The sequence below is a fragment of the Mesitornis unicolor genome, unplaced genomic scaffold (genome assembly GCF_000695765.1).
Source record: "Mesitornis unicolor isolate BGI_N332 unplaced genomic scaffold, ASM69576v1 scaffold7548, whole genome shotgun sequence".
Taxonomy (NCBI): domain Eukaryota; kingdom Metazoa; phylum Chordata; class Aves; order Mesitornithiformes; family Mesitornithidae; genus Mesitornis; species Mesitornis unicolor.
In genome coordinates, this window is record NW_010203766.1 from 1 (window position 1) to 26,404 (window position 26,404).

At 39.2% G+C, this 26,404-nt stretch overlaps 1 protein-coding gene across 1 annotated transcript in view; it reads right to left on the reverse strand.

Moving 5' to 3' along the window:
- Nucleotides 1-1,521: 1,521 nt before the first annotated feature.
- LOC104534281 (poly(ADP-ribose) glycohydrolase-like) overlaps nucleotides 1,522-26,404 on the reverse strand; it is a gene marked incomplete at its 3' end in the record, with an annotated part of 30,599 nt that continues 5,716 nt past the window's right edge. Inside the window, exons 3-8 of the mRNA XM_010190831.1 lie at nucleotides 26,020-26,203; nucleotides 24,583-24,705; nucleotides 22,154-22,237; nucleotides 21,026-21,100; nucleotides 4,314-4,406; nucleotides 1,522-1,679 (exon numbers count right to left, since the gene is read on the reverse strand). Coding sequence (XP_010189133.1) covers nucleotides 1,522-1,679; nucleotides 4,314-4,406; nucleotides 21,026-21,100; nucleotides 22,154-22,237; nucleotides 24,583-24,705; nucleotides 26,020-26,203 — 717 coding nt within the window. The remainder of the gene's footprint in view (nucleotides 1,680-4,313; nucleotides 4,407-21,025; nucleotides 21,101-22,153; nucleotides 22,238-24,582; nucleotides 24,706-26,019; nucleotides 26,204-26,404) is intronic.

Here is a 26,404-nt window from a genome sequence, read left to right on the forward strand (position 1 = left end):
TCCCTCATCCAAGTCATCGATGAATATATTGCTAATTATAATATGAATCTACTCCGGTGATTTAACAGTATTTTATTCTGTAGTTGGGAAGAATCCAACTGTTTGATTTATAACACGCTTGTTAGACACTTTCAGCTCAATTTTATTTTTTTTAAAAGGACTTTACCAGGTTTTATTGTAAGTGGTGCAGTCAAACAGAATTCTTTCCAGAACTTTACTGTCCTCTTTCACTGCTCTGGTACTTTTCATTTATTTATTATTTGGAACTAATGGTAGAAAAATATGCTGAATTATATGAAGCATTAATGCCCACCCACACTTCTCTTCTGTAACCCACAGCACCACTGCAATAAACACCAAGACAGGGAGCCTTTTCCCAGTATTTTTTTCTGGTCTCTCTTCTGAAATACGCAGTCTAGAGAAACCTGTGCTAGCCCTTAAAGACAGCAAGCACTAAAACCATTATGAGAGCATCAGCCTGCCTGACAATTTATTCTGGAAAGTTCCAGTCTAATATAGCTCTTGTGACACACGTACCCAAGTGTGCTGGATCACAGGTACCAGTATTTTTATATTTCATCTCAGTGTTCAGAGCATATACACTACACATGTCAACTGTGAGGAATAAGAAAAGCTCTAGATCAATAATCTATCCAAGCTCCCGCCTATTAAACTTAAGGTAGATCCACAAGGACTTGTATGGAAGTGCCCAGAAGATGACAAACTCTCATTTCTGATCTACAAGACCATGTGAACCATTATATTCTGCAGCAGGAAATATCTCCATCCTCGCCTTCTATGTGGAAATAAGCATATTTAAAAAAATAGAAGATGCGAAGTAAAATTTCTAATCAGCTATGTCTGTAAGCTAGCATTGATGAAAAAAGAGTAAGCATTTGTTTAGAAACCAGAGTATCTTTAATTACATTTTTTATGTGGTCTTGAAACCTTTTTAGGTTAACTTGTAGCAAAAAAAGACAGGTTTGTTTTAACATGCAGCTCTAAAGCTGCCTTAAAATGAAAAGAGAGTGTAGGGATGCTGAAGAATCAAGTCCTGTTGACGTGACTTAATGTGCAGATCACCACTGCTGACATAAAAAGCAACAGAAACATGGCTGGGCAAGCACTGACCTTTAATTTAAATACACACAGAACACTTGAGGAGCAACTGAAATACACAATTCATAGACAAATGGCCCATGAGGAGGTAGGGAATTGTATCAGGCTAATTACGCCAGAGCAAGAGCGTGTTTGTGCATGAGCATGCATGGAAAAAATGAAAGATTTAGAATATTAAGCGTATCTTTCTGTACACAAGATCCTCTCTTACACAGCTGCACAGTTTTCTTATTCCTTAAGAGGAACACAGAAAAGACAGAAAGCAAACTACTGAATCCTGTGACAGAAACATGAAATGTTTGGGGTTTTTAAAATGAAAAAACAGTGAGCTTCCCCCCTAAATGTCACCAGTAATATTTCCATTGAAGGGTTATCAGCTTCATTTACTCCAGAATGCCATACCTGTTGAAGTTAATGTCCGGATAACTGGAATACTCAGACTTCATCTTTGCATTGCGACGTGGAAAAGTACAGAAAAAAGCATTGGCCAGAAAACAAGCAATCTGTTCCTGTGACATTGTGATGGAGTGATTCATCTTCTGTTTCAGCAGAGGTATTGGCTACCAACAAAAGAAGTGAGGGGGAGAGAGGGGCAGGAGACAAGGGAGGAAAGTAGAATGAGAAATAATTAGCTTACCCATTTTAAAAGAAAAAAACAGGAGTACAAAATTACATTTGTTAAATTAGAGCAAGAGTAATTTAGGCCATTGGTGAACCCTTTAATCAGCAGCACCATTACAGTCAAGAACAGTTTATTCGAGACAATTCAGGAAAAGCTCGCTTGACAAACTGCAGATTTCTAATCAATAATAAAAAGAAAGACCAAGAAAACACAACTTATTAAACAAAACCATGGGGAATGGAGAGGTGAAAAAAAACACATGAGATGCTGCAAATGCTGCCAATCTGGCTGAATAGAAGTGAATAGGACTGATCAAGTAAACTGAAGTACAAATTCACTTTCAAAAGCTGTATAGTTAAAAAACCTGAAGGAATGCTTTTAAGTACAATAACCATGCTTTATACTTTACAAAGTAAGATGAACTGATGACACAGATCATCACCCTATGACTTGCTTTGAATTTTTTTTCCATCCTACTTGAAGAAGTAACACTGATGATATTTGCAGAAAGTGCGTGATCATCCATTCTTTCACGGTCAGAATGAACAAAAAGCTCAGCTTCACTTCAGCCTTCACTTTAGAGTTTTATTTGACCCTAGTCAGGGTTTCTTTAATACAAAAAGAAACACAGGGGGAGGAGGAGACACAATCAAAAAACACTGAAGTATTATACATCTTCCATTTTGTCAGGCTCTAGTCTCCCGATCCGGGAATTTTCAGTCACCACATTCATGGCATTTAATTCTTTTCTAAATTATGTGATAACACTGGTGTGGCAATCATTCCTCCCACTAAGGAGTCCAGTAACAACTATGATATATCCACCTGACAGGAAAAAGAGAACACTTCCAATACTCTCAGCCATCATAATTAGCTTAGCTGCAGGACAGCTGAGCAGCTACATGTTAATCCTTTCAGTTGTGAATACAGAAATCACTACTAATTGAGAATACACAGCCCTGTTTACTCCACACAACAAACAAGTTTCCCTTCATTCTTATAACTACTACATTCACATTCCCTCAATTTCCTTCTGTCTTCTGGCTATTTAATTAACAAGCTGTATGGCGATGTCTGAAGACACACAGCTAGAGGGGGGAAAAAAGCCTGAGAAGCTCTCTCTAATTAAAGTTCTACAAGCCTGTAAAAATAGGATACTTTGGACAGTATGCTATAGTGGAACAAATTTAGCTTTATGTCAAAAAACAAAACAAAACAAAACCAAAGTCTGACAAAGTTCTTCACAATTTACACTGCCTAACAGTACACCACCTTTATAAAAGGCATTACTACGGCAACTTGCAAGTCTTACGCTTAACTCTGTGTCCAGAAATTTCACAGCATTCTTAAAAACTTGCCCCATCAAGTCACTAGTAAAAATATCTTGAGAAATATTCATACTGTTTGAAATTACGTATCTCTTGTAGGATCCCTGCAGCACAACAACGTGTTACAAGGGGGCTCAAGCGGCATTCAAGGACATGTTTTCTTTATAACTGGAGCCAAAACATCCTGGCACACTGATACGTCCTAGTACATTTTGAAGGACTGCAGACAGACTAGGAGACACTGGTTGATAAGGGAAATCAAGGAATTCATAAAAAAAGTTAAAAAACAAGACGAATGCCTCTTCAGATCCACCAGGGACCACCAGAGACCACCCAAAGACTCCTTGTATGCAAGACAGTTGATTTGAAAATGATTAAGCAAATATTTAAATGCATGATAATTATATTTAAATTGCAACTTGGATTGCACAATCTTGAAACTTCTGTGTAGAAATATGCTAAGAAAAGTGACCATACTCGTGCAAGCTTGGATGGAATAAACAACGCCCCTTGCACCCGACGCCGAATAAAGAATGGCTGTGTCTTACTGCACGTTGGTGTTGAGAGGCTTCTCTTTTCCCGATTTCGGTGACAAGAGGAGGGAGAGATTTGCCCTGCTCCAGTCCAACAAAATCAATTCAGAAAATTGTGACAAAGGAGCTTACAAATTAGTCACTACCCTGCTAATGTGTTACCCATCGTACATCCTCACTACTTGATCGGTCCTATTCGCTCCTATCAGCTTTACCTACAGAACTGGGTCCCAGAACAATAATAAAGACTTAGTTAAGGTTTGCATGTGCACAAGTATTGTGATGCTCAGACTAGAGTAAAATATGCTCCCAAGTAAACAAAGGCTTTATGAAAATGGTACTTCTAGGATTAAAAAAAATCTAAAACAAAAAATTAGGTGTTTTAAGATTATTCAAGCATCAGTTTATAAATGTGATTTTCAAACCTAAAAGGTTTCATGGTCATTTCATTTAAGAAAAGCAAGAAGCAGCTCCAGCGTATGGAAAGGAAAGTATTACTGAAATTCAGGCTAAAAATGTAACAGCGAGATGTATTTTTTTTTATTCTATCATTATAGATGTGCACTGTCTGTTCTGCTCCCTAGGCCTCAGCTACATTCCACACAAATACTATAGCTTTTATTAAGAGCATAACATGATCCTGATGTTCTGACCCTAGCCATCAGTTACAGTGGTCTGCCACTGGGCACTAAGCCAGCTGTGCTGACTTACCTGGGTGCAGATACTGGGGAGACAGAGGGCCAGCTTCACCATATCAGGAAGAATGGACTGGAACAAATGTTGAGCCTCTGCATCTTCAAGAACCTATTAAAAACAAAGAGAAATGAAAAAAGAAAGAAAGGAGCCCTTTTACCTCAGAAACAATGATTGTACAAAAAGTTTGTGAGAACAGAATCACAGAGCGTTAGGGATTGGAAGGGACCTCAAAAGCTCATCCAGTCCAATCCCCCTGCTGGAGCAGGAACACCCAGATGAGGTTACACACGAAACAGGACCCATTCAAAGGAAATGAGAGCTAAAACCAGGTCCTATTAGTTACATGCAAATCTGTAGCATCTGTCATGGTAGTACTTCACTGCGTTTTACCTTGCAATCGACCACTAACTCAAACACAGAAACAACTCCCAAAAGTTCAGTTGAGAAAACTCGTCACCTAACGGCCTATAAAGGAATCCCGAGTAAGTTATCATCTGACTCTTTCCAAAGCCATGAACCAAGTTCTCAGCTGATGACAATCACTACCTAACTGCAAAAGCAGTGGAACGATTGACTTAACTTTCACATTTGGGTCAGTCCAAGACAAGTACCTATGCCATTCTCTTGCTGAGGACATACAAAACACACAGCTGGGTCAGACCAGTGGTGCTCAGCAGCAGCAACAGGAAATGCTATGCAAGAGCAGGCAAGTCTGGCCATTTCCTGCTGTTCCCCCAAGAACCACAGGTGCTGGATCACATACGTCCAAGGGTGCAGCCTGCCTGCTACCACATGCAATCTTTTCAGTCTCTGCCTGTATGACAGCTGATGCTACGACTACTCTAGTTCCCCCTTCTACCTGCTCTAACATTCCTCCTGAGAATAAGAGGCCAGAATTGACACCACTACACAAAATGGGCATACCAATGTTTCATAAGGCTTCTCAAAGCTTTTACACCCCAGACCAAGTCACATCAAACCATTCTCGTCCTATTGTCTGTTCTCTTTGTGACGTTGTCTGGCCCACTGCTCGCATGTTTGGCTGAGCTCAACATCATCTACCCAGTGTTCAGATGAACCCACCCACACCCCACACCCCCATTCATGTGTCCCACACTTATTTTTCTAAAGGTGCAAAACGTCCTTTACAGTGGACAATACTCTTCTGTCTTCCTGTCTAATGGTGTAGTTTTTCCCCGACCCAGGGTTCCAGACACCAGATGTGACTGGCTGTTAGACCTGCATGCTGCCTTTAAGGCAAAAAGCAGAGAGAAGAGAACACCCAACTTGTGCTACAGCTAAGGGACAGAAGATGAAGGTCACAGTTCAGCCTTCTGCCTCCCTCCTCCTGCTACATCCAGGGAATCTCTACTTGGGACAACTACCTTCTACCAGCTCCTAGCTTAAAATAATTAAAATTCTGAAATTGGGGCTTTAAACCTACAGTATATTATTTTTCAAGTAAAACTGTTAAAAAATAATTGGATTTACTACTAATTTCACACAAAAACAATAGCAGACAGAATAGATGAAACTATATCAAGGTATTATCAACTTTAGTCTCTGCCACACATAAGACTAACTGTGAAATCATAGAAAGTGATCTTTTTAGTCATATAATCAAAGCTTTGTAATTCCCACTTCAATGGAAAGTTTCACACAGGCTTCAGACTGTAGAAGAGATAAAGGCAATTTTCTTGAGAGGAGAGAAATACAGCACCTCTGTTTCAAAGGTGCTCCCCACAAACGCCAAGCTGAAAACATTGTTTGAAGGCTAACAGCTTCTGTTCTTCCAGAGTCATTAAAATAACTACAGAAGGATCTCTATACCCTCCCATTCCAAGTCGATATCAAGGGATAAGAATGCTCAGGAAGTTAAAAAACCAACAAACACGTTCAAAGGACAAACAATTTATGGTAGGGAGGAGGAGGGAAATAAAACCAATACCTATACAGTTACTTTCCATGCATTACATATGCTGCTCATAGAGACACGATCAAGGTTTTAATTCAAAGTTTTAAACTGTAACAAGAGCTTACAAAGAACAGAAAGCCTAAGAAATGTGAAAATCATTTGATACCATAGAGGAGGAATCCAAGTAATATACAATCTGTTACTGAAAGTAAACTTCTTTAAGTGTAAGAAATGAACAAGATGCAGATCTCTCTCTCCTGTTGTTGGCTGCGTATGCACTTACACAGTGTAAGTCAGAAATTGAAAGTTATGACCTAACCTCCACCATCATCTGCTCTAGCAGAAAAACTTGCTCTGATCTTAAACACACTGGTTTTAAGTACCAAAAAGTAAAAAAGGAGCATTTAAAGGCTGGAATTTTAGATCTCAATATATCAAATGAATACGTAAGTCAAATCTATTCAAAAGATGACATTTAACCTCAAACGTCTACCAGGCTGTCACAGTATGATATTTTCTCCCCTTTGGGCAACACTTCCTCTCTTCTAAAGTTGACATATAAATAGTGACTGCCATGCTTTGCTGACTGCCACAGACTGCACGGTATCACTTATCTGGTGACACATTATGGCACCAGACTTTGTTATAGCTGTCAAGATTTCAACCTTTTCTTTATGCTTCTTTGAAAACAATATAATAACACTGTGAGACAATTTCTTCCCACAACAGAAGCAGGGCCAGCGATTGCCCAGCTCAGCTCCGCTGCAGAATGCATAACTACAAAGTTCCCTTCTTAAACTTTGAAATATTCCTTTTCCTTCTCCTTACCTTCCTAATGTTGTACCAGAACACGGTCTCCTCTCTACACCATTTCTATGCATGACTTTTACTAATCTCCACTAATGAAAACCTCGAAGTTTGGAGCTGTTACTGCCCAAAATTGTTCTCAATGGACTTCAGGCAGGTTATTCTTACACATAAATAACGAATAACTTGGGGTTTGTGTGAAAAGCATTGGGTGCCGTGAAAGCCTAACTGCATTTCCACAAGATAAGTCACTGAAAGGACCCCAACACTTTAAAAAGATGATTACTGCGAGTTCACAGACCCTGCCAAGAAAATCCTAACTGTATCATTCTCTAATCAAAGCACCAAGCAGCCTAAGCATTGCTATTTTGAACACTTCCCTATTTAGGCAAATGTCTCCTTAACATTGCAGGGAAGCACATTAATTCTCAAGTTCTCAAGCTCAAACATAGTTTGTTTCTTCCCAGAAGTATTACAACTTCACAAAAGAGGTGCTGCAGGGCGTAACCCAAGAACTCTGTTGTTCAAATCCAAGAGCTGGGGTTTTTTGGTTTGTTTGCTTTAAAAAAAACAATCCCCAAAAAACCCACCACCACCAACAAAAAACAAAGCACAAACAAAAACACCCGACCAAAACCAACTAAAGAACAAAACAAAACAAAACACTTTTCTCCCTAATACATTTGCTCCCTAAAAATAATTCTTTGAGGAACTATTCAGTCCTGTGCTTCCCATTTATATCTTGAGGCTATGAGACTTTATTGAACAGTGGCAGTAAGCCAGAAATATTTATCCGTCCTTGCTTTAAGTCTCTAAAAAAACTTAAGTAACTTGAGTCACAGCCACATCCATGTAGTCATAACTTACCCTTCTTTTGCCCATGGACCCTTCCTGTACAGATAAAATTCCTGAGGTTTCTATAAAAAAAGAACACCCGCAAATCCCCAGCTGCTTGGCCCTCATCCTCTTTTGACCACTAAACCAGCATGCCACCACAGTTGCAGCTTTGCAGACTAACCACTGTCACTGCATATTTTCAGCTACGCTCTGTGCAACACAGAGCCCGGTTTTTCTCTGTGACAGCCTTTTCAGGCTTTGAAACCAGAAAAAAGAAACACTCAAACATGGAAAGTAAAAGGATTCCAGGATGCAGAGCTCTGACACCACAGCTACATCTGACAGACATCCCACGATGCAAATGCCAACCTGGGAGAACCCAGCAACAGCACAGAGAATACCTGGTTACAGAACTGAATGAAGATTTACTTAGGAAGAAGTTCTCTTCAGGAAGCAGTGACTTGGACCAGTGTAAATTCCACTATTTTCCCAGTCACATTACATATTCTACTCACTTGTTGCTGCTGAAAGAGGTTTGGGTCATTCTATCCCCTCACACACACCCCCCCCCCCCCCCACATTTCACCAGTTCTCACATTCATCTGATAATTTCCTGAGATCCTTCAACTTGCTACAGGAAAATAACTTGGGAGGGGCCAGGAATAGACTTACCAGCCCAGCAAAAAGTTGTGCATTAGTAGTTGTTGTGCAGGGTGGGTGGTAGGTGAAACAGAACCAGTCACATCGCTTACCAGTGGGTTACAAAGGCAGATACCAGTTGCAACCCTTCTCACTCAAAAGCGGTTAATATTGCAGCTAGCGTGCAGCTGTTACAAGCAGCACCTCACTTCAAGGTAGATCTCCTAGTACAGGAACGTCTGCATTGATTCCATGATGTGCTTTTAACTGTGCGCAATCTTTTTCAAGGCTACAACTACGCAAAGATTAAGGACAGGATTCCCATTGTTAAAAAAATAATTGTTTTATAACTTAAGGAATTTTAAAAGATGAAATGGTTGCTAACAATGTCTGATAAATTATAAATACATTCAGTGTCAGCAATTTTGCTTTTACACAATCGTTCAGCTCCTCCTTTCCTTATTATGCATACACGTATTTGGCAGCTTCCTTCAGGATTGGAAATAAAAACAAAAATCTCTTTTTGACTTTATTCATAGTTCTCCAATCATGCAAAAAATAATTTAAGAATTAAATAAAAGCAGGGGTTATACCCAGAGGGAAAAGTATGGAATGAGAGCTGCAAAGCATGACTTGTCTTTTGCCAGAGAAACGACTTAGGGCTCCAATTCATAAGATGCAAATGGTTCAGCGAGCCATAGCAGAGGCAAGACTTGGCTAAACTCGTACTGCGATTTTGCAAAATGAACATTTACACTGAGGCAAAGAGGCCTGACTAAATGCTGCCGTAAGTAATGGCCTCTTGTCACTATAAACCAGTCCTCCAAAACGTAATGGACGAGTGTGCCTGACAGTCCTAATAAGAAGGATCTGAGATAGCATGGGGTGACAGTGATGGTAGAGAGTTTAAATCTAAACGTGACAGCTCATCAAACCAAACAAACTGCGCACACAGGACACAGCTTTGGACAGCTCTATCTATCACATGGGAAGGCAGAGTCATCATGCCAACAGGCAACCAGCATGCTAAGACAGCAATGGCTGAACACCTTCAATTTGTTTGGTTTTACTTCCCCATATTAACTTCTGTGGCAGGACAAGGACCAACTGAACCACGCTGTTAAGGGGGAAGGGGGAAAACTGAGTGCTTCTTTCAGACTGTGTGTGTTTTATTTCCTAATTCTAATGGATTTTGACTTTCTGACTTTTCCCTTCCCAGATGCCCTAATGCCTCATGCATTTTCTTAGAATGACTCTTTCAGTTTGTGTTTCTAAGTGCTCTGTACCATCAGTTACTCTACTGAACTGTCTTTCCAGTAACAGCTTTCCTAATGATTTTAATGTACAATATCATATGGTTAGAGGTGGCAATAGCCCCCTAACTAATTAGACAAGCTTTGTAACTTCTATATACTCCATTCTTAGTAAGCTCATTCTCCTAATTTCAGGAATATTTTCTTTTTCTGTCTTCACTATATTCAATTTCTCTCAGATAAAAACACATCTCTGTACAACTTCACAGGGTGTTAAGATCCACATAATGAATTAATCCCAAGCTGAAAAACATGGTTGCAAACAGTGGTGTGGCAAATAAGGGCATATACAGCCTACCTAGGGAGAGCATCGTTATTAAACCTCCTTTGAGTTTGCCATTCAGAGAAAACAACAAGGAAAGAGATGTGACCAAAGCAATACACAGAGCAATATTCACATTCTTACAAAGAGGAAGATGTGCTCAGTGCTTCATGAAAGGAATATGCAAAGACATAAGAGAACTCCAAACGGTCTCCTGAAAAAAAAAATTGACCAACTTTCATAATTCTGCCATTTTGGTGAGGATAAGAAGGAAAGCAGAAAACTTGGGGAAAAAAAAAGAGTCAAAAATACATTTGGGGAACAAGGACAACAGAACTTGTGTTTAAAGGCTTAATTTCCTTTTAAGACTGTTAAACAGTCTTGATCTACTCACAAGCATTTAAAATGCTGCTTTTCTTCATTCAATGCATAGCCTGTACCTCCCTTCCCATTCACCTCCCTCCCATTTCACTGCCAGATGAGATGCAAGAGTTCAGTTGTGCACTTGCACTATTCTACAAAACATTGGTTCTTGTGCACTTTTGAATCATGTGAACAATTCTGATTTCCTCCTTTTTTTTTAAAGTGTATTCCACAGAACCTCCCAGGCATCCTGAAGCGTTTCCCTCACCATTCCCCTTCAGCGAGATTTCCTTTGAGATGATGCTCACACAAAAACTTGAGCATACTCAAGCAATCAGCACATGTGGCTGTTCTTTTACTGCACTAAGGAATCCCGTCTTCATTTTCTCTTCCTGCCAGAGCAGCCCGTGCTTATTTACTTGCTCTCTTCTGTCTCGTGCAGAAGTCGCATGCTTTTTGCATGCTGTTTGTGTAACATTTAAGTGTGGAGTCTAGATCCATGACTAGAACTCCTCAGGACCAATAAAACAGCCAAGCCACTGCCTACAACATTTGTCTTTTACCTGAAAGTAAACCAACCTCAGACTGCCAACCTGTGCTCCTTTTCTTTCCCATCGTAAGTGCTTTTAAACATTATAGAACTGGAAAAGCAAACTTTCTCAATCTAATATCTAGAAAAGCTGGGGGAAAAAAAAAATCCAACAGCCAAACCAAGAACAAAGAAACAACAAAAAGCCTAAACAAGTTCTTATTGGGTGACTTGGAAAATTAATATATTAACTTAATACACCTCATAAAAAACTAAAACACACTTCACTAAGTCATATCCTTTACAAAGCCTTTTCTTCTGTACAGGCAGTAGCTGAATTCTACTTACATTGTTCCACAAGTACCAGTGTATCTGCACAGTCTGCTAACTTGTATGCCAATATATAACAGACACTTTGTCTTAATCAGAATTATATATATAAACAAGACTGAAATCTAGAAGCAAAGCACAGCAGGTGGATTTTATTTCCCATTAAGTTAATGAACTTCTAAAACTGCAGGAGAGCACAAACTCTGACCTGCCTCCTTTAGTTCCTTTACAAAACTAATTTGGTAGGAAACACACTTAGCTGTCAAATCCATCCCATTTTGTGAGCACTTGTCTGATTAGAAACCAGAGGAAGAACAAAGTAATCTTTGGAGGGAAGAGGGGGGAAAGCAGCAAAAACAAAAAACCAGAAAAAGCCCACAACACTGGATTATGCAGAGAAGAATGTTATTCGAGAAGAATGCTTCTGACATTTATCAAAACCACAAACTGACACTTCTGAAGGAAAAGGGAAGACAGCTTACAAGGCAGAGGTTAATTCATTTTTGTTTAGTTTTTTCCCCCCTGAAGACTCATTCACGTCTTCTGCCAATCCAACCCTGGAGCGATCTCTCAGGTGTACCATCCCTAACGTGGCAGCTTTGTTCTCAAACCTTCTCAACATGTAAATAAAATCTGAGAGAAAAGAGTGTATTTATTTTTCCAACTCTGCTTAATTGTTTTAGAAGCCCAGCTTGCACATCCAACAAGGTACCAGAACTCTAACCTCAACCACGTTCATTACCAACAAGTGAAACCTCAATCGTGATTCTCTACAGGCCACCAGTAGAGCAGACTCCACCTGTACGTTCTTGCAGAGCCATTCTGTGGTGAGCAGAAGCATCACAACCATTCCCAAAGCAGTGGCAGAGTCCTGGGAAGTCAAATACTGCTTTCTAAATACTTCTGAGTTACTCTTGGGCAATACAAAGTAGTGGAAAGGATAACAACCTTGTTTCTACAGCAGGGCTGTAACAAAGAGGGGGAAAAAAAAGAGTATCCTTTACCTGACTGACACAAGCTAAGGGTAAAAACCATCCCTTTCAAAACTTTCACCTCTCTAAATACAGTACCTGGGGGGAAAAATGTTTAATGCTGCTATGATTTCAAAAACATCTGCTAAGGACCGTGGTGTGGAAGCATTCAAAAGCCATCAGATACTTAACTATGACTTTTTAAAACTGCTTTTGAAACTAACAACCTTGGCACTAAAAGCTCCATGAGACAACACAGCTATTGCTCTTACAAAACCCGCATTTTCTTTAACATTACCAAAAGAGTCAGGCAAAGACAGAAAGGAACAAAACCAATTAACTAGAGATAACAACAGCATTGTAGACTCCAACAAATAGAGACTATTTTGTGCTTGACTGTCAATATCATGGACTCAAAATAATCAGTATCTTGAGACAAATATCCAGTAATTAAGATCATATTGGCCAAACAAGACCCTCAGACCATCTCCAGGGTGCACGCTCTGCCACCTTTGCAAACCTGCTCTTTAAAGAATGCATGGCACCTAATGAACTCCACAAGGAAGCAACACAAACAAATACAGATTTTCAGATGAAAAAAGTAGGAGAGAATTGAAAAAAAAAGTTACAATCCACTTCGTTTAAGCCTTCATAGTCATCCCAACAACGGCAAGGCCTCTCTATCGCTTCCCTATTTCCACAGACTTTTTCAGAGAGTGTTTCTCTGGAAAGCTTCGAGCACCATCAGGTTTTTCTACTGCTCCAGACACTAACAAAACACAAACAAAAAACCCAACTCAAAATGGAACCAAACAAAAAAACCCCCACAAAACCAAACCAGGCCATGCCTAAGAAAAACGACACGAAAGCCACAGGGCAGCTAAGGAAAGTCGTCAAAAGCAAAAGTTGCTTCTCTTAGTCATTTGTGAGATAGGTCAGCGTGGGTAAATGACGATTTACACATAATCCAATGGAAGCAAAGAAAGCTGTTCACTAGCGCCTGTCCACCAAACAAAACAGAAAGACAGCTTCTAAAACCAGAACACTTGTATTACTAGATGATTTTATTTTTTTTTAATACAGGAATATTCTCAATAGAGTGAAAAACTATGGAAGAGATCCCCAGGATGTATCTTTACGTTGTCTCAAAGCATAAAGTACCCAAAAAGACTTAAAACATAATATAATTAAAGCTACATGTAGATATCCCTTCCCTGGTAACTCAAAGTCAAGCCTGATGCAGCAGTCATTGCGATGGTGCTTACAAAACCCCACTCAAAAAGATACTCAACTGTTCTGCTGAAAAAGCAGAGAAAACGAAGAATAAGCCAGTAATTCAGTACCCAGTGCTATTCCTCCCCTACAATGCTTAGCTTCTAATGTTTTCAATGTGTACAAGATGCATGAGCTTTTCTGAGGTGGGGAAAAGATGCATTGTTCAATACGGGGACTCATTCCTTTCTGTGACTGTGAACAGAAAACCCTTCACGGCACGCTCAAAAGGCCTTTTCAGTTCGGATTTTTAAAAGGCAATCTGATGTAATGAAAATTGGTTGAAAACATCTGGACTAAAATGAAATCCAGCAAGGAGCAATGGATAGGCTATTTTCAGCCTTGGGACATTTTGTTTCTTGCTTAAAAGCGTGCATCTGTAGTGCTGACATCTCTGTACAACGCTCGCTTCTATCAGTACTGTCCAAACAATTACACAAATTATTTCTCAAAAACCCAGTCACCAGAACAATTTGATACTTTAAAATTCCTTCTGTTTCTGTATCACTGATTACAGCAATCATTTTTTCAAGCAGGTCATTCAAACAACAAAATTTACAGCAAAGACTGACATGGTTCACAAGACCTGCTAGGAGACGAGAGCGGGGAACAGATTTTTTATGTTATGAGAACATAAACCTCCCAAGATATGCAGGTATTTAACAGTGGCAGGTGTTCCTGAACAGCCTGCTCTTCTTCAACTGCGTGAAAAACCAGAGCTGAGCCATAATCCAACCAGACTGTACTACAGTCACACCATCTTTAGATGGTGCGTTTGCAATATTTTTTAGATTACAAATAGAAACAACGGTAAAGAAATAGAAGTATAATTTCCAAAATTATCCCGGTAATTTCCAAAATTTTTAAGGTTATTAAGTTTAAGGCTATTAAATTAAGGTCATTAAGGGTAAGATCACAGACACTTAAAGGTTGTGTGGTTCTGTGGCCACCTGAAATCCTGCAATTGGAGTATTTAATGGACAAGATCCTTCTTAATTTCATTCACATCAGCTCAGCGATCTCAAAACACAACCAATTCTTCTTAGAGGAAGCAGACACACTGCCAATGTTTGCACATCTGATTTTTCTTCTCAGTTCTCAAACATTTAATGTGATCCCCTTAACTCAATCACTTGCATCTGACACATTTTCTGAAAGTACCAAGTTCGTGTCAAATGTGCTACTACTCTGTACAGCAACATACCTTCAAACCAGAAACTACAGTGTGACAAAAAAATCCACTAAGCACATTGTGTAGACATTATCTCAGGTTTTAGTAGGCTTACATCACAATTCAGCAATTCAATAACACATTGGTTAGGTTTTTCAGTGAAATATGAGAGTTTTATTTTATGTATTCTAACTATTTCTAAGTGCAAGGCATTGACTGACAGAAACAAGACTCATTATAATATGCTCCACTATTCCTCACTTTTAAGAATATTCTCCTATATTCTGGGATCTGCGCAGAACACCTGCAGTAGAAAAAAGGTGATATCTTGAAGTGTGCTCACATATCCGTATGAATATTGCTAGGCCAGAATTTAAAGAGTAAGGATTTGTGCAGATGAAATATAATTTCTAGGTCAATGATTAACTTCATTGTTTCAAGAAAAGAAAACCAGACTTTTGGAAGAGCAAAACACCTCTAATAGGAATATGTGATATTCATGGAAAATAAGAACAGTTAAATTTATAAATTAATTTATTTACATATTTATCTTGCACACTATACAAGTTTATGTATTTGTGAATAACATTTCAAAGAAAGTTTGAAAACGGTATTAAGTGAGGTTCTAGAAATGTACAGGTAGACACTTGGATGGAAAACAGACAACAGATGAAGCCTCACATCCCGACTGTTCTGGACTTGTAAGGGGATCCAGCATCTAGATGTGTGATCATCATGCACGTTTTAATGGAAAGAAGCAGGGAGAAACAGGACTCCTTTTCTAATCCTGTTTCAAAAATAATTACAGTTGTAATTGTAAGACAAACATTTTTAATAGCCCATACTCTGGAGCATATAAAAGCATAAACAAAGGGTGAAGAAAAGCATCAATACATTCCTTCAGCTTAATCGACCCTGTTTTCTTGCTACATAGCTTTTAAGCAGGTTCTAGGATAAGCTGAGACTTGTGCCATAAAAAGCCCCCCCTAACAGCCAGTTTCAGGGCAAAAACCAGTGAAATCACGCTTGACTGGAAAAGGAGAAAGCAGCTCAGCTCAAGCAGTCTGGTACATTCTTCCTTCTCCTTCACGCGGAAGGTTTTTCTCTGCAATTAAGTACAGACAGGAGGAGAGAATGGCCTGTTTAAAGAGCATTATCATGTTTCTTTCAACCTCATCAAAATTCCAGCTTCTTTCATAACAGAAAGGGATTTCCTCAATGCTGCATTGATATGGGAATTAACAGCAAATATGCAGATCCTGGTCATTAAACAGACTCATTGGCTTCAAACAGCTTTCCCAAAAGACAAAGACCACAAGACATCCACAAATGGCACTGCAGTCACACACTCTATGTCTATACTAAAAGCCAATCTAACAGTTAGAAACTGGGTATTATACAGTGGAGAATAAGAGTGTCTCTGCAAAGATACTGATAGCGTATCCCCTTTAAGTCTTCTTACTTGCACCAAGGGTTTGAAGTTCTGTAGAGTCCAGAAAAACAAATTTTAAAAGGTGTAAGTGCCTTCAACTGAGGTTCATTTAAAATGTCAGTTACCTTTATTATTTTGTCCTGAGAAGCTAGCGTATCCCCATGCCTGCCAGCAACATCTCATGTTTGTTCTATGCCACAAAGGGCCCCACATGACAAGACCACTTCTGCCTCTCAACTTCAACCAAAGTCATAAAATGTAAAAATGTACCAAAGTTCATGAACGTCCTCAAACATGTCTGACAGTGATCAACAAAAGATGCCTAGAAAAGCTTAACAGCAAGAAGAGCAAGTTCCAGAAACTTCCAGAGTCTATCACAGTGTAGAGGTCAATGGGATCTTTCTACCAGCAACTTCTCCAAATCCCTTCAAAATCTGAAGGGCACGGCATCCTCTACACTCCCTGACAAAGAGCTCCACAACTCTTTATTCAGTATCTAAGAAATTATCGTCATCTGGTTTCGAAACCCTTATCTGATAACAACACTCCTCTGGTGTCCCTTAACTGGTGTACAGAAGGATGAACAGTCATTCCCTCTTCACCCTGTCTTACATTCAGTTTGAACACTACTGTTATACCCATTCCTCACCTCTCTCAACCATGATGAAAATGTCCTAGCTTATTTAGATGTTCCTCATATGTAACTTTTTAAACACAAATATTTGGGGAATCCTAAATGCTAACAGTCCTGCACACATACCATGAGTCCTTGTCTTTCTGCTCCACATATACAAAAGCAGCAGCAAGAGTAGCTAAAAATCAGGTAACTGTATCTGATTTGTTCCTTTTACTGAAGCATATCAGGAAAGCCTGTAACTTGGATAACTTCAAAGTAAGAACTGAAAAGAAAATGCTCTTCTCCAGGTTTCAAAGGAGTTCAGAAGTCTGAAATTAAACCACATGAGCAATAAAGCTGCCCACTGTTGCTTCATTGCCTGGAGAGTTCCTTTTTGTCACTTCAAGTGTCTGTCTTACACATTTTTCAGTAATTTGTTATCAACTTAAGTATTGCAGCTAAATCTCGTAAGTTTTAGATGAGACCAAATAACTCTGACATAGCTCTAACGTAAAGAACAAAAACAATCTGTGAGGCTGCTGACTGACTGCTTCATCTCCGAAGAGCTCAGATTTTAATGATGACAGAGATTCTGTATCGTGAAGGTTCCTGAAGCTTCACCACACAAATCCTGCTGACTTAAGTTCTTGTGTACTATGCAATGAAAACTGCATTTAAAAGAAGGATCACCTTCAAGGAAAGCTATGCACTACTTATACAACGTCATGTCATTTTCAGATTTAAACACCCCTCTGCTCCTGAAAGAGCAGGACAGATGCAAGCAATAAAAGGAAGAGTTTATGAAATAACATTAACAAGAATTACGCTTAAGCTCTAAAAAGACTTTAAAGCAACACAATAAAAACAAAGCACGTCCAGAACAAGCAGGTCCACTCTGAAGCAGCAGACTGTCTTAAATGACAAAGCCCTACTTTTCCCTTTACATGAAGTTGCTGTTGTTGTTGATTAATCTGAGACATAAGCCTCAAATGATCTCACTAGACTTTATTTCACACACTTGGGAAAAGAGCAAAATAGTCTGGTATTGTCTGAAAAGGGAAGGGGAAATCTACAGGAAAAATAAGAACTACCACAGTACATAGCACTGTTGATCAAAAGCATGTAATGAATTCCCAATCCATCGTCATTCATGTAAACAAAGCTCATCCACAACACATTGTGAGTCCTGAGACAGCTCCATCCCAGCAGTTTCCTCATGCTTCCCTTTCTGCTTTCCTTTTTTGTCTACTCTCTCATGTCTGGCTGTAAAAGTTCTGCAAAAACAGATTCAAGGATGACTTCCAAGTGACAAGGATTTTGCAAGTAACAAGAAAAATGTCAGCATTAATAATTTTCATCCACTAAGTAATAACGTGAATAAATCCTAAGCCTGTTTGCCAATATTAACAAACAGATGGCAAAACAAATCAATACAACAGTGTGGAAATTCCACAGAGGACAACAAAACTGTCAGATGTCTGAAGCAAATAAGCTACCGAGAGCTTTACGCACATTACTGATGGGTGCTCTGAACTTTTCAACAGAAACAGAAAAAAGCCCAAGCTCCCAAATCTACTGCACTGTACAAACAGGAATTTTACTTCCACGCGTTAATTGGGGTCCAAGAGAACCCATTGACAATGGTGTGAGGGCTCCCTCTTCTGACAACACTTCGAACTGTAAAACTGTTCAGCCTGGATGTGTCAGAGCGTGCTGTCCTGAAAAGAAATTCTGGTTCACATGCACGATATTTATTGCCCATGAAGAAACTGAAGAAAGCTGAAAGTGTTTTAATCTTAAAGGAAAATAAACTTAAGTTCAGGAAATCGATAATTATTTATATTACAAGGAAACTGATTTGAATCTTACAAGTAGGATTTTTAAATAATGCATCTTTTGACTGTGTAACTTGGAAGGAAACTACCTAAACTAGGAAACACAATGTAAGATTGATATGAAATCATTTAACACATTCATAGATAAGGGAGGCTGTGTCTAGAATCAGAAGATAAAATAAATGATACTTCAATAGGTCTGCGCTTCATAAATGATGAAGTAATAGCTGAACACAGTAGCCTTAAATGAATCACTCAAACACCATCGAGTTTGTTGACCCAGCTCCCTTCTAAATCAGACCACAGAATAATTGGTTAAGAATGTATCTGAAGTCAGTAGTGCTCAAGAATAGAAACAGATATTGGAGGATCATAGATCATGTTTCAATCTTTTTCTCTTAAGATATATTTGTGACTATTTCTCCTTCTATTGAGCTGCTGCCCCTCCCTTTGGGCTGACTACTCAGGTCAGTTTTCCTTTCAACCAACCCCCTCAACTTTTGCCAAGCAAACGTCACCTGAAACAGTTTCCCTTCTTTCCTCTAAATCGTAACATAAAGAAGAGAATAAACACACCAACAGTAAGACCTTAATAATTAACTCCCAAATACAGTACCTTCAAAAGCTGCACTTCACTACAGCCAGTATATTTAGCTCATTTCCACAGAGGATCTCAATTTTTCACTCAATAGCTGCTCACTTACGCGGACTAAAACGTGGTTATAAAACCAAGTTCCCACATCCCTTAAAAACAGAAAATACTAAACATCTGTCTACAAGATGTGTTCTGTTCAGTAAACTCAATATATCCAATAACCAAAGCCAGGGCAAGATTTTGCTTCTGTGGTCTACAAGAAGCCACTGTCTTATACAGCGCTTCACCATGCCTTATTTAATATAATGCTGCACAGCCTTGGTCTAAAATCCATGTTTTGAAACAGTTCTTTCATCTGAGAAACTCACAAATAAATCACCATTCCTAGGTGACAGAAATTGCCTTTTCAGCCTCAGTGAAAGACTGATGCCCAACACAGTTTATTTCCCTATTGTTCCTCTTTTCTCTGGAGACAGCTGGTATCACTAACTCTCCCTGACTGATGGTCTCCAAATCTAATCACTCATAGGTTCCAAGCTTCCAGATGCACGATATGAACACATCAGGACAAGCTCAGTTGCATTTGTAGCAGTATCTACAAATGATATATTCCTGAGTAAGATGTTTAAATAAATAGCTTGCTCGTACTTTAAAACATTCTAATAATTTAAATATTCTTTAATAGCACAAGAGCGAACAGCTGAACAGGCCAGGTTGAACAGGCCAAGTAATTTCAGTTAGTGTAGGAGTCAACAGGAGCAGAGGCCAATGGCCACAGCCTTTACCATCCAGCCACAACAGCCTGAAAAACACTGACCCCTCCCACAGGTGAGAGGAGGGAGCACTGAATTGGCAAGATGGGCAAACACAGTAGCTCTCATGGCTAGCAAATACGACACCACCGGTATTTTTATAGGTAAATTGAGCCAGTAATAACAATACTACGTTGCATGCAAAACAGAACTTGCTCTGTAAAACAGTATTCCCTATGCCAATCGGAAACAGGCACAGAAAGAACAGTTCTTCTGGTCACAGGAACTAAGCAGACATCTATTTTAAACATCCGTAACTAACAAAATTAACTTAAAAACAGATTTAGTTTCCACTGAACCTTCATATAGCTTAGCAAGTCTCTCCCAAGAAAACAAGCACGCATGTTTTAAAAGCGCTTCTGAGCTGGTAGAAGAAAAATACAACAATTTCTATTGCACCTCTTTTAATCTCTTACACTGCTTGAAGTAGCTTAGTTTCTGATCAGCAGTCAGGATGTACGTTAATATTAGTCCAACCTCATTCGCCACCTACTATTCATTTTTCTTTTCCATTCTCTTCCAGGAAGGAAACATGAAGTCATAAAACGCACCCCAGTCTTTCAAAGGCTCTACAAGTTGAATTCATCATCTCAGCAGACAGCAAAATTTTACTACTAGACCAGCAAGGCACAGTCTATACAAATGCCACTGTGATATAACATTAACGTTGTGGAAAAAAAGGAAAAAAGAGCAACGTTTTCTAAAACAAGAAGCCATTACATGAAAATATTAACACAATTTATTAATAAATCTAGTTTTCCTAAAACAGGGAAAAGGCATTTCTCACCTTACCTTCAGAAACCTGTTATTACAGAAGCAGCCAAATAATCTGCTTAAGATTTAAAATTAATTAAGTTCATATAGTATAATTATAATTTTAACTGAAGTTACCAGCCAAATAACTGTCCACATAGATGAAGACTGCAAAACCTTTACTCCTGAAAAGAGAAACAAAGCCAAGAGCATTGCGACAGACGAAGCAGTCACTTTAGTTTGCTTTTCTTCCCATTTATATCACCACGGTTTACCTTCTCACAGAAGTCGGTGAGAGCTGTGAAATCCCATTTCTTGGAATACGCAACATTGTACCTCAGTATAGCCTCCTACAGAAAGAACACAACAAAACAAAACAAACCTTAGAGATCCTTATGAACAGAACAAAAACGGTTGTATGGCACTTCCTTTCTGAAGAAACACTACCATCTAGTGACTAAAACCTGTTACAGAGCCTGACAAAATCCCTGAAACTCTTCTAATACGGTGCGACTCCATTCTTCTGAGTCCTGTATTTTAGGTTCAGCACTGGATAAGCTTTAGTCTTCAAGTTTTTCCTCCCAGCACAAACCAAGACAAGGCATGCTTGGATCTGCCTACAGCACACGACAAGCATTCCCCAGCCCACACTTGCTGTCTTTAAAAAAAATACCAAAAAAAAGTGTCCCTCAGCAGTACAGTAAGTTTTACCAGTTCAGGAACTTAAAGAATCAGAACCACAGCAAAGTGAAATAGGCCCATTACAACAACAACCACCTGTAAAAAATTCTCAAGAAAAAGTACCAAGTAAAATAGCACTATCAAGAGAAGTTTCATTTGTTGCCAAGGAGCATTATTTATTCATTTGAAGTCTATCTGTAGCTTTTGCATCCTTTCAGGTACATTTTAAACTCCATTATTCTTCACAAAAAACATTAATAGAAATTCTAATCTGCTCCAAACCACAATTCATTAAAAGCCAATGATAATTAAGTGTTACCAACAGAGCATTAGTCTCCCAAATTTACAGACGTCTTTCAGCAGCTTGAATTGCTGCAGTTTCAGTGGAGTACACTGGTGCGAACAGTTACTGTTTCACACTCTCTCACTTGTGCAACGCCCTAGAAAAGCATACATGCTACATTGACCACAAAACACCGGACAAGCCGTTTCATGTAGACTTACAAAAGACAAGTCATTTTAATAATAAATTCACTGGTAACACTTAAGGCTCATTAAGACTCTTAATTCATTAGAGAATCCCTTGAACAGCACAGAGGTTTTTATTATTTATTTTTATAAGTGATTAAACAAATAGGGCTGGGCCAGAATCACTAGAAGTACACAGAAAGCCTGCATGTACTTATATTTATACAGACTTGATTTCAAATTGACACGCTTACCTTCAGATCATGCGAGCAAGTAAATTTGTTAAGTAAGGCAGTTTGGATCAGTTCCCATCGACTTCCAGCAGTTCTATCTCCATTCTTTAAAAAACCAAAACAAAACATAACAGTTAGATTAAGTCATTCAGAACAGGACATATTTGCTATTACCTATCCTCCTTGTCGGATTTTTTGTTAAATAAAGTTTGCTTTATTTGTGAAGACCTTTAAAAATAAGCCACTTCTTTCAAGTAACTGTAAAGTACTTCTGCAACTTCTAGTCCACGGCATTTTACTTCGTAAGAGCTCATTTTTAACTGAATCATTCACAAAATTCCCACGTGCAGCACTCTTCCTCCTGCCACCTCAAGGACAATGTTCAGTTCGTTGCTAGTGAAGAAGGTGGATTTTGCAGATAAAACAGGACCACAGTTTGCAAAATCCACAGCTCAAAAATACAAACTGAACTAACTTCATAAAAATGTAGTATTAAGAATATTAATGGCATAGATTATAAAAGCATATTGCTATGGCTGACTCTTGCACCAACCCAAATTTAAGATATCCTGTAATGTTTTTCCTCAACAGAAAATCTTATTGCCCGTTGCAAGCAATGGAATTTCTTATGAAATTACCACAAGGGCAGAGACAACTCATCCTGCTCAACTGCTGCAGGTGAACCTGCAGGGGGGTTGGACTAGATGGTCCTCCAGAGGTTTCTTCCAACCCCTACCATGCTGTGATACTGTGACCTTCCCCTTCAGAACCCAACCCTACTCCAGAACTTTCAAGTGACCTAGAACCCACTCTAGCACCCGCTCCAGAACCAGCAGGTGAGCCAGACAACTCTTTGGAACCAAGAAGTGTTTCTGAACCAACCAGCAGTCCTTGATCAACAAGTAAGTTAAAGTTAGACCATGGTCCTGAAGCAAACAGTAGTTCTTAACCAACAAGCAGTCCTGAACCATCCTCCAGAACAAGGGAGCTGGAACCTGATCTAGACCCAGCAAGAGATTGAGAGCCTGCTCTAGAACCAACTCCAGCTCTAGTAAGCTAGAACCAACAAGCCTGCCAAGCTACCAGCTCGAGAACTCACACGTGCTCTAGAAACAACTGCACCAACACTCCCCCAGATCTACAACCAACCAACTCCTGAAACCCAGCCTCTGGGATGGACCTGGACTCTAGGGTCAACCCAGACTCTAAGGCCCTAGCCAACTTTATAAGGTTCAACAAGTCCAAGTGCCAGGTCCTGCGCTCGGGTCACAACAACCCAGTATCACAGCCCTGGGGAAGTGTAGCTGGAAAGCTGCCCAGCAGAAAAGGACCTGACGGTGCTGGCTGACAGTTGGCTGAAGATTAACTGGCAGTGTGTCCAGGTGGTCAAGAAGGCCAATAGCATTGTCCTCGTTTTGCTGAGAGAGACTCATAGAATCTCTTCTCTCAAGTAACAAGCAATAGGAGAGGAAATGGCCCTATGTTGTGCCGGGGTGATTTTGGATTGGATATCGGGAGGAATTTCTTCACTGAAGGTGGTGTCAAGCACTGGAACAGCCTGCTTAGGGCAATGGTGGTCACCACGCCTGGAGGGATTTTAAAAGACAGGTAGGATGGTAGACTTAGGAACATGGTTTAGCAGTGGAGTTGGCAGGGCTAGGTTAATAGTTGGATCTGATGATCCCAAAGTTCTTTCCCAACCTAAACAATCCTAGTCTGTGTTTTAATGTAACTGGCGACAAAGATCTTATCAACAGCTTATCTTTGAAACATCAATTAAATTCATTTTATACTGTATCTGTAAAATTGATAAATTAAAAGACAGAGTATTTCCTAGAGGTTATAAAAATTCTCTGTTCAGATTCAAGCATCAATAATCCTTACTTGGTCTTCAACACAGGACACACTCGCTCACTTTATTCACCATAGTCTAAAGTACGTCAGTGGTTACGTTTAAGTGAGTGTCAAGCAGTGACAAGAAATACCAGATCAAACCATGCAGGGCCAACTCTAAACTCTCAGACACTGTTTAAGCAGAACAGCAGTCAGATACATTTTAATCTATCAGCAACACCCAACAGACTTTTTTAATCAGAATGTGGTTATAAATCCATTCCCATTTGTTGGCATCCCAAATTGCTTTACACACAAGAAAATATATGTAACATACAAACATATGAGCATATAACTATATTACATATATGGAGTATAAACTTATACTCCATGTAAGTATAGAAATATATAAACCATCAGTGGCTGGGTAAAATAATCCCTATAATTGCCTGAAGCATCATGACCCAGAATCCAGCTTTTCAGACCAGGTACATTCCTCTTCTTGATTTTCCCACTCTATACACAATTTGCTATGAGCAAATGCAGCAAACTGAAAACACATCTATATGTAAACAAGCTTTACTGATTGTACAACTGTAAATACTACTTTATCTTACCTCATCTTCTACAGGGTATAAATTTTGTTCCGAGCAGGGCATTTTAACATGTTTGTTGTCCCACAAATCTTTGTAGTGAGTTGGAAAAGGTTTAGGCACCTCTCCTTCCCTCAGAAGATCCACCTGCAACACAGAAAGAGGAAGGGGGCAGGAAGTGGAGACTCTACTTTCAGGTTTTTAAATGGAAGAAACAAAAAGTCAGCAAAAACAACTTTAAAAAGCTCTCATCTACAGACAACTTTTTGTGAAAGTCACAAACTGACCACACGATGGATATTCCGTTAAAAAAACCACCTCCATCTGTTACTCTGATGTTAAACTTGGGGAAAAGAACACCACCTTATCACTTGACCTCTTGAAATGCACTGAAATAAAGTTAATGCATGCAATTATTTTACATGCAATTACCAGCTAAAGACTTCCTCATTTATGAATTTAGTTATCTACCTAGTTTCATACAAATATTTTTAAAATGTAGTTTCAAATGTAACCATAGTCGTGCAGAAATAACATTTTTCTAACCTAACGCTGAAAAGGATGAGAAACAATTATAGATACAGCAGTATTTTAAGTTTACTCCATAGAAGAAAAGAAATGTAAAAACAATTAACACAATGTTCTTAAAAACTTAATCTGCTGCACAGACTTCTGGCAGCACCGATTCTCAGAACTTGCATTTAAACTTCATGAGCTTTTCTTTCCTTTGGGATTTCTGCATGACCCTGGAGCTTCCTAGTCACGTTTTATTTCAACAACAATTTGACTGCATTTCAACAACAATTTGACTGCGTTGGACTGCATCCATCCCTGGATGTATTTAAAAAGCGGGCAGATGAAGTACTTAAGGATATGGTTTAGTGGGTAGACAGGAGCGGTTGGACGTGATGATCTCAGAGGGCTTTTCCAACCGAGCGATTCTGCGATTCTGTGATTTTACTTCAAAGGATTAAAGGCAAATATATCAGATTCGATCTAAAGTGCAGTGGTAAAATTGCTAGAAACTCCCCTTCATTCTTTGTCTTTTTTATATCTTTAATTTATCGAGCCTTTCATATATCTTGAACCCAAAACAGAATCATTTTTACATTAAAATAATACATGAAAATGTTGAAGTACAAATTTTACTTACAGACCTATTTAAATTCCCCCAGTTCACAACTCAGACAAGGAAGTACATGCACACCTATATGAAAGAAAAATACTTGTCCCTAATAAGTCAGAGGCAATAAAACCATAATTACATTTCTTCTGAATCTTAGTATCGTAATTCTGAAAAGTCAATTTTCAGGAAAATCGGTTGCCCCAGCCTGCTCTCAAGGAATGGCAAAGAAAGATTTCCACAAGCTGCTAATACTACATGACTAACATCTGGCATTTCATATTATTGAACAATTCAGTGCGAAATTTGATTTCAGGTAGAACAATGAATTCTCGTACTCTGACGGTTACTGTGTGATTGGCTGAGGGTCGCAGGTGAGGAAGGCGGGCCCCACACGTAGGCATTCTCCTCATCTCTTCAATCGGTGTTCCAAACCATTTCTTATTTGTTGGAAGAGGAGGTGGCACATATTTCGCAATCCTCCTTCCTGGCCGCTGGGGTTTGAATTCACACTTTTCTTTCCTGCTGTTAAAATAAAGTATGTTGAGACATTTTACTGCCACTGAAAAAACCTGGTAGGCAAATACTCGAATTTCCACTCTGGGGTTACAACAGAGTCAGTTTATTCGCTAGCCTTTGCTGCGGCCCCATGCCAAAGCTTTATTTGGGGAAACCCCCCCACCACCACCACCTACTTCCTTCTCCCCAACAGACACAAGTACA